Consider the following 8,700-nt stretch of genomic DNA (forward strand, 5'->3'; position numbering starts at 1 on the left):
ACCTCCGCCTCCTGGGTTCAAGCAATTCTCCTGCCTCAGCCTCCCGAGTAGCTGGGACTACAGGCGCGCACCACCATGCCCAGCTAATTTTTGTATTTTTAGTAGAGACGGGGTTTCACCTTGTTGACCAGGATGGTCTCGATCTCTTGACCTCGTGATCCACCCGCCTCGGCCTCCCAAAGTGCTGGGATTATAGGCGTGAGCCACCGCGCCCGGCCTTTTGTGTGTTTTTAGTAGAGATGGTGTTTTACCATGTGGGCCAGGTTGGTCTCAAACTCCTGACCTCAAGTGATCCATCCGCCTCGATCTCCCAAAGTGCTGGGTTACAGGCGTGCACCACCGCACCCGGACCAAGGCCAGATTTTGTTTATGACTTTTAGTATAACAACTTGATTGAAATATAAAATTCATACACCATAAATTCACGTACTGAAAGGGTACAGTTTAGTGGTTTATAGTGTATTCACAGAGTTGTGCAGTCAACCCAGTTTGCATTATCCTAGAAAGAAATTGTTAGCAATCACTCCTATTTCCACTCAACCCCTCTCAGCCCTATTCTGGACATTTCTTATAAGTGGAATCATACATTTTGATTTGGTTCAATGTGATTGTTTTTTTTTACCCTTTGCAGAATGGGGACCTACTGTGTTTTTTCCTTCCCTTTTCTTCCATTAGGCAGCTCCTTTTCAAAAATTGCATTTAACCTTCTTGCCCTGCTCTGTGGCTGTCAGGAACCCAGAGTCAGCCCCCTTAAAATGAGACTAGAGGTCTCAGCTAGGGAAATCTGGGATGATTAATGGCTTTAGCCATAATAAAAGGTGTGGATATAACAGCTGTGCACCTTACAGCCACTCCTTGGAACTGGTTAGCCAGGTGTTTTGCAAGCAACCTTATTTTGTATCTGTGGAAGTGCTGAAACTTTTGGTTTCAAATCCTCACGACATGTTCATCTGTTTGCTCTTGATTTTAGGAAAAGAATTCATTCCTCAACTACAACGTATCCTGTATTCTTACCATGCCTCAGTACATGAGACAGGGCTATGGCAAGATGCTCATTGATTTCAGTAAGTGAAACTGCTAAGTCATAAGTTCCACAAGGCAGGGACCATGTGAATATTGTTGTTTGTCTTTTTGTCCTGTGGTCTCTGCATTCCTGGAATGTAGTGGAGGTACATGGATATTTAGTAAATGAATGAACAAGTAGGAAAAACTTGTTCATTGTTATTCTGAACATTGGCAGACTGAACATTGTCATTCTGCCTGATATGCATTGAACATTGAAAGAATACTGGACTCCTACTTAATTAGTAGGAGGTATAGAGGATGATAAAGTAAGCTCTTTAGGATTATCCCAGTTTTCGATTTTTAAATAGCACATGAATGCATGAGGCTTAAAAATCTGTTCCTTGATGCTAGGGATTTCACTTTTGTAGGGACTTGTCTAGAGGTAATATATATACCCGATGGACTCTTTGTGTAATATACTCTGCCCTCATTAATTGTGGATTCTGTTTGTGAATTTGCTTACTCACTAAATTTTATTTGTAACCCCAATCAGCCCTAACATTTTTGTGGTCATTTGTGGACATGCACAGAGCAGCAAAAAATAAGAGTCATGGATGTGCACATTCCTGGCTGACTTCAGAGTTTCCAGCTCTTATACTGTAAACAAGTTCATTTTCACTCTGTTAGTGCCACACATTCTTGGCCTTCTGTTGATTGTAAATGGCCCCTTGAGTAGTGCTGATGTGTCTGTTGCTCATCTCAGGAATACTCGTGTACCTTATAGTGGTTAGATAGCTTTCTTCAGGCGAATTACAGAGTTGCTGGCAGTGAGTTCAATGTTAATGATATCAACAGTATATATTAAATGAGGCATTTTTAAACAGAAACATAAAATAAGGCTATATATTTATAGTTGACCAATATATGACCAGAGGCTTGTAGGAACCCAACCCTCCCTGTATTTCCCCTAGGAGCAGCGGTTCAGTATTCACTAAGTCAGGGTTCTTGGTGACTTTCTAAAACACAACCGCTGAGAATAACAAGGCTCCACTGTATGTTACTCCATGTCCACGGTCATAGGACATGGTATATTGTAATCAAAATTGGAATTCCTAGAATTAGCCTTCCAAGCCTTCTTTCATTTTTAAGCCACCTGAGAAGAGATGAACTGGGAGGTGGCATAAGAGGGGAACTCTGTATCTCTGAATAGGTAACACCGTTTTTATAAACTTGATTATTATTTTAAGCATTAACAAAAGTAGAATAAGAGTATAATAAACCCTCCTATACCCATCACCCAGCTTCATTAATTACAGTTTTACTGGGGGCTAATCTTGTTTTACCTATATTCCCACCTGCCATTATTTTGATATTTCTGAAAGATAAGGCCCATTACACCTTAAAAAAAAATCTGCTTCATTACATAGGCTTAATGGATTAAAAAAAAAAAGTCCTTCATATCATAAATTGTGATACTCAAATTTCCCTGGTGTGACTTTGTTCTTTTTTAACAGTACTATTGAGAAATGTGACTCAAAATTCACTTTTAGTCTAAAACTTTCCACTCCCATCTTTTTCTTCCTTGTTGTGTTTTTGTTAAAGAAAGCAGGTTAGTTCTAATAGGGTTTCCGAGATTACGAACTTTGTAGACTGCGTCTCCATAGTGTTGTTTTGTATATTTTTGTATAAATTGAATTTTAGGTGTTTAGACTTCACATCTAGCGGCCTTATCATTTGGGCTTTCTTTTTTTTATTTATTTTTTTTGAGACAGTCTTGCTCTGTCGCCCAGGCTGGAGTGCAGCGGTGCAATCTTGGCTCACTGCAACCTCCACCTCCTGGATTCAAGCGATTCTCCTGCCTCAGTCTCCTGAGTAGCTGAGACTACAGGCACATGTCACCACGCCTGGCTAATTTTTTGTATCTTTAGTAGAGATGGGGTTTCACTAGCCAGGATGGTCTCAATCTCTTCACCTCATGATCCAGCTGCCTCGGCCTCCCATAGTGCTGGGATTACAGGCGTGAGCCACCATGCCTGGCCCATCATTTGGGTTTTCTACAACCCCCACTATCTCATGGGTGGTACTGAGATAATCTGTTCTTACCATTCCAAGATTTAAAAACCACATAACGAAGTGGCTTCACATTTTTGTTTCCTGTCTCCCTTGTTCTCAACACACACCTACAGAGAATCATTGTTATCAAAATGATTTATAGTGAAGCCTTCCAGAGTTCTTTTAGTGCCTGTTACAATAGTGCCCTCCTTATCTTTCGTTTCACTTTCTGCAGTTTCAATTACCTGTAGTCAACTGCGGCCCAAAAATATGTGAGTACAGTACAATAAGATATTTTGAGAGACAGACAACCTTCACATACTTTTATTACAGTATATTGTTATAATTGATCTGTTTTATTATTCTCTTTCTGTGCCTAATTTATGTTAAACTATGACAGATATTTATTGATAGGAAAATACATAGTATATATAGGATTTGTTACTCTCCAGTTTTGAGCCTCCACCAGGAATCTTGGAACACATTCCCTGTGGATAAGAGGGATCTACTGTGTCATGTAAATGCAAGTACACATTCTTCTGCTTTTGTTTATACAAAGGTGGTGTACTGTACTTAATCACACAGTATTCCATTGAATGGCTAAACCCTAATGGAGTAGACTGTGCTTCTTAAACCTTCTTTCATGTTGGCACACTGTTTTTTGCTATTAGGATAAGATCTAGTGTTGCTAGAAAAAGTCTATATTTGTTCCCTGGCAGGTTATTTGCTTTCCAAAGTTGAAGAAAAAGTTGGCTCCCCAGAACGTCCACTCTCAGATCTGGGGCTTATAAGCTATCGCAGTTACTGGAAAGAAGTACTTCTCCGCTACCTGCATAATTTCCAAGGCAAAGAGATTTCTATCAAAGGTTGGTTTTTGCCTCCTTGGAATGGTTGATGGTTCAAGCGGTTTACTCTACTGGATGTTGTGTTTCCCCTGAATATGAGAATGGAAGACTCACTGAATGTGGACCACTGCAAAACCCTCACCAAAGTTGCCTAGCAAAGCATTTGGCCCCTGGGAATAGTTATTAATTGGCTTCTCAAATCTAGAGTTCCTAACACTTTAATTCTTATAAAAGTCAAGAAGAAAAACTTCAGGTCTTTTGGTTCATCTTTCTGAGAAAGACATCCCTGTGTGTTTATGCAAGAGTGGAAGAATTTAGTTTGATCTATATTTGACCCTGAATTCTGAGGGGGCAATAGTAGCTTCTTGCTGTAATGTTCTTCTGTAGTTATTTGAACTGGTCAAATGAATGCTTTGTAACCTTTAAGCAGATTGGGTTGAGTACAGAAGATTCTGTCCATTGGATTTCCTTTAAGGAAAAGTAGACCTTGGTTGGGGGACAAAGGGGTGGGAACCTGCACTTTGGCCAAGTTGTCAGTAGCTCTTCTGTTTCAGAAATCAGTCAGGAGACGGCTGTGAATCCCGTGGACATTGTCAGCACTCTGCAGGCCCTTCAGATGCTCAAGTACTGGAAGGGAAAACACCTAGTTTTAAAGAGACAGGTAAGGTTTTCATCAGTGTGCTCATTGCTGGATGTCCCTCAAGGCTTAGCAGAGCAAAGTAGGGGTCTTAAGACTCAGGAGAATCTAACCTTAAAGGAGTTCCACTACATGGCCCTTTTACTGGGTCTCATTTCTGTAGCTGGCACTGATGCCTGTGTTGCTTTATCAGCATCAGAAGCTTTTGGTAAGTTCCTGTCTCAAATTTGGATGGCACAAGTGAAGCAGCTTTACGTTGTACAGCACTTCTGTCACTGGATGATTTTCTTAGGTGGAAATTGCCCATCTTTAGTGGAATCTTCACAAATGCTATCTCAGCTCATGCTCACTTCTGATTTTTTAAATTATTTCACACATACAGTAAAGGTAGGTGAGCGATGATTTTCATTTCTCACTGAGGGTGAAATACAAAGAATGGATCAGGTAGGAAAGCAGTTTGTTATAAGTTAAAAGATAGGGTTTTTTTTTTTTTTGAGACGGAGTGTCAGTCTGACACCCAGGCTAGAATGTAATGTTTGATCTTGGCTCACTGCAGCCTCCGCCTTCTGGGTTCAAGCCTTTGTCCTGCCTCAGCCTCCCGAGTAGCTGGGATTGCAGGCACCTGCCACCACCACGCCTGACCTATTTTTTGTATTTTTAGTAGAGACGGGGTTTCATTATGTTGGCCGGGCTGGTCTCGAGCTCCTCACCTCGCAATCTGCCCACCTCGGCCTCCCAAAGTGCTAGGATTACAGGTGTAAGCCACTGCGCATGGCCAAGGTAGTATTTTTTTATACCCTAATATGTTGCTAAACTTTGGCAGTCTCTTCTTGGCTGTTAGTTATTTTGGAATCTATGTAAAGGCATTTGAGTTGAAAGTGTATAATATTTTTTCCCATTGTTCTCCCCCAGGACCTGATTGATGAATGGATAGCCAAAGAGGCCAAAAGGTCCAACTCCAATAAAACCATGGATCCCAGCTGCTTAAAATGGACCCCTCCCAAGGGCACTTAAAGTGACCTGTCATTCCGAGCCAGCGAACCCCGGCAGTAGGAATCCGTACCCTAGGGATCTGTCTGTCATTTCTGTTGCTCTTGTGATTGGCAAGTACAGTATCCTTTGGGAAAGGCCATCCCCCTCAGGACTGTCCTGGCTCCGACCTTCATGTACACTGCAGACGCTGGTTCTGAGGAACTGTTGTTTCGGCCTCAGTGAGGTTGCCTGAATGGGATCTGTATTAGACTTGAATGCAGATCTCTCAGCACTGACCCAAGGAGTTCTGTTATGGTACTGTACCTGTCCAGTCACTGGTTCTCTCCTCATGTCCTCTCGCCCCATGAGGTTGTGTTGTGTCTTCTAAGCGTGGTACTAGTGCTTGCTGCCTGGTCACCAGACCTCCAAATATGGCTGCCACCACCAGGACCTTTCCAGTTACTCCTAATACATGTGTTCTATGGAGGGGCAGGGAAGAGGTGGCACTTCTGAGTGTGTGTGGATTAGGAGGGGGTCCATTCACTTTGGGCTTCATCTTGCTTTAAATTTCTTTCCTTCATTTTGATTGAGAGACCTCTTTTTGATCAGTATTGGGCTAAACAGAGCCAAATACTTTTGAAGAGCTTCCCAGGGACTAGTATATAATTTATCTGAATGAGATGGAGAGAAGAATGAAGTGGTGGTTCTGTGTTTGAGTTCACCTGTGGGCAGTGGGCAGTGTCTTGGTGGAAGGGAATGGATACTTCTTTTTGCCTCACCAGTAAGTACCCTCTAGTAAGAGTTTCCTTCTCTCTTTACTTCCAGTCCCTTTGTATGTTTGCAGGTGCCAAAGTCATATCCAGTTCTCCCTTTCTTGCTACATGCTAACTGGTTAATTATACTGCAGAAACCTTTTCATCTGTACCAGTCCTGATGTAGTACATCTGTACTTCCATGTAAATTGCACTGATTTTGTCTGAATGCCCTGGGAGACGTTGAAAATGATTGAAAGTGACTTCTGTATTTCAGCCCATGACTCAGCAAGGCAGAATGGCCACCCCTGCCAAGGTTTGCTTCTCTTTCCAACAGTGCCTCACCCTCCCTCTAGGATTAAAGTGCTTCTGCCCTTCCACGAACTCCTCCTCCATTTCCTTTTTGGGATTCGTACCATCCTTCTATTCTCTGGTCTTCTATTTTTGGTGTTGTTTAAGTGAAGGAAGAGATGTTCCCTCTAATTTCTCTCTAGTCCATTATAACCTGCTATCTTGGGGCAACTTTTGATGTATAACATGTCACCCTTCCCAACTGGGTCTCCTGCAACATACTGTCTTCATGTGGAGCCCTCACCGCAATCCCTGACTCTGGTCATTTGTGCCTTTCTCTTGTCATCTCTGTACACTACTTATATTCACTGTGGTTTGGGGGAGCTAATTTTAAGCATGTTCAGTGGCAGCTCCCCTCCAGTTTCAGTGTCACTGTTAAAATTTATCCAAAAGCAACTTCACTGGGGGTTTTCTTAAGGGGTAAAGGCCTTTTACAGAAGCTAAACCCTTCCCCACGTGGTAGAATGTGCTCTTCTGTATCTACTCCTCAATAAAGCATGTTCTCTGCTCAAATCTGTTTCATCTGGGGGCTCTCATTTATATGTGAAAACGGTGCACACGATCTGCAGCTTAGTAAATGCACTTGGGATTTGCTTTCCCTAAAAGTAAACTCTTAAGGGATGGAATGTTTTACCCTGTAATGCAGGCTGTCTATAAAGATCAAAGGAGTGCTCACTCTGAGCTTGTCTAGATGGTGGCAAAACTTTGATCTGCCTCACTTTGGTTCTAGCTAATCAGTATACGTAGCCATGATTAGTCAGTATTACCCATCCTTTCACTAAGTGCCATTTTTCTCTGATTTTCGGGGCAAAAGAATCAATAAGAAGTTAGGATATGTGGGGGAACAATTGATGCCTGTGGGAGATGGGAACAGACAGCCCTTCTCATCTCCAAGCTCATTCACCAGTATTGAGCAGTGTCACTGCTAATTATTGAGTCTCTCCCAAGTAGAAATTATTATTTGTGAAAATAGCTGCATTTTCCTGTAAGATGTACCCAGCACAGGAAAAGGGTGACTGAACACTTACTTACCTCTGTATGGTGGAAAGGAGGAGGCTGGGAATTGTATGTGGTGGAATGGTTTTGTTCACTGTGGCCAGTAGTGGTGAGAACCCATACAGTTGACAAACTAAGAGTTCTCTTTTGCAAGGCTAGAGTCTGTGTGTGTCACTTACTTGGGGTGGGTGATTGGATGAAGGAAAGCAAGACTTTTCTCATGTTTATGTTTTTTTAGGATGATAATGTGCCCAAATCTCCCTGTTCTTTTTTGCTGCTGTTGCAATGGAGATTTGCTCTTGTTGCCCATGCTGGAGTCCAATGGCACGATCTTGGCTCACTGCAACCTCTGCCTCCTGGGTTCAAGTGATTCCCCAGTCTCAGCCTCTTGAGTAGCTGGCATTACAGGTGCCAGTCACCACGCCTGGCTACTTTCTTGTATTTTTAGTAGAGATAGAGTTTTGTCATGTTGGCCAGGCTTGTCTCAAACTCCTGACCCCAGGTGATCCATCCGCCTCGGCCTCCCAACGTGCTGGGATTTGTGCACAGTGCTGTTCCCAAGTCTCCAGTCACTTTACCATCCTGCTTTACTCACTGAAAAATAAAAAGATTTATTATCTAATTTAAGCCCAATTTTATCCAAAAGCAACTTCACCCCTTTTAAGGGGTAAAGGTCTTTTACAGAAGCTAAACCCTTCCCCACATGGTAGAATGTGCTCCCTACAGGTGTGGGGAACAGAGTTTCACTTCCCTTGGCAACTTTGAAGGAGACTATCCCATTTAACTCTTTTTTTTTTTTTTTTGAGGCGGATTGTGGCTCTGTCACCCAGGCTGGAGTGCAGTGGCATGATCTCGGCTCACTGCAACCCCTGCCTCCTGGGTTTCAGCAATTCTCCTGCCTCAGCCTCCTGAGTAGCTGGGATTACAGGTGCCCGCCACCATGCCTGGCTTTTTGTATTTTTAGTAGAGATGGGGTTTCACCACATTGGCCAGGCTGGTCTTGAACTCCTGATCTCAGGTGATCTGCCCGCCTTGGCCTCCCAAAGTGCTGGGATTATAGGCATGAGCCACCATACCCAGCCTTTTTTTT

The 8,700-nt window shown here is 42.7% G+C and overlaps 1 protein-coding gene across 1 annotated transcript in view; it reads left to right on the plus strand.

The window, feature by feature from the left end:
- The window catches only part of KAT7 (lysine acetyltransferase 7), a 38,373-nt gene extending 31,246 nt beyond the window's left edge, over window positions 1-7,127 (plus strand). Inside the window, exons 10-13 of the mRNA XM_017540027.1 lie at window positions 971-1,064; window positions 3,777-3,923; window positions 4,457-4,563; window positions 5,452-7,127. Coding sequence (XP_017395516.1) covers window positions 971-1,064; window positions 3,777-3,923; window positions 4,457-4,563; window positions 5,452-5,553 — 450 coding nt within the window. The 3' untranslated portion in view covers window positions 5,554-7,127. The remainder of the gene's footprint in view (window positions 1-970; window positions 1,065-3,776; window positions 3,924-4,456; window positions 4,564-5,451) is intronic.
- The last annotated feature ends 1,573 nt before the right edge of the window (window positions 7,128-8,700 follow it).

Source organism: Cebus imitator, unplaced genomic scaffold (genome assembly GCF_001604975.1).
Source record: "Cebus imitator isolate Cc_AM_T3 unplaced genomic scaffold, Cebus_imitator-1.0 Scaffold123, whole genome shotgun sequence".
NCBI classification, from domain to species: domain Eukaryota; kingdom Metazoa; phylum Chordata; class Mammalia; order Primates; family Cebidae; genus Cebus; species Cebus imitator.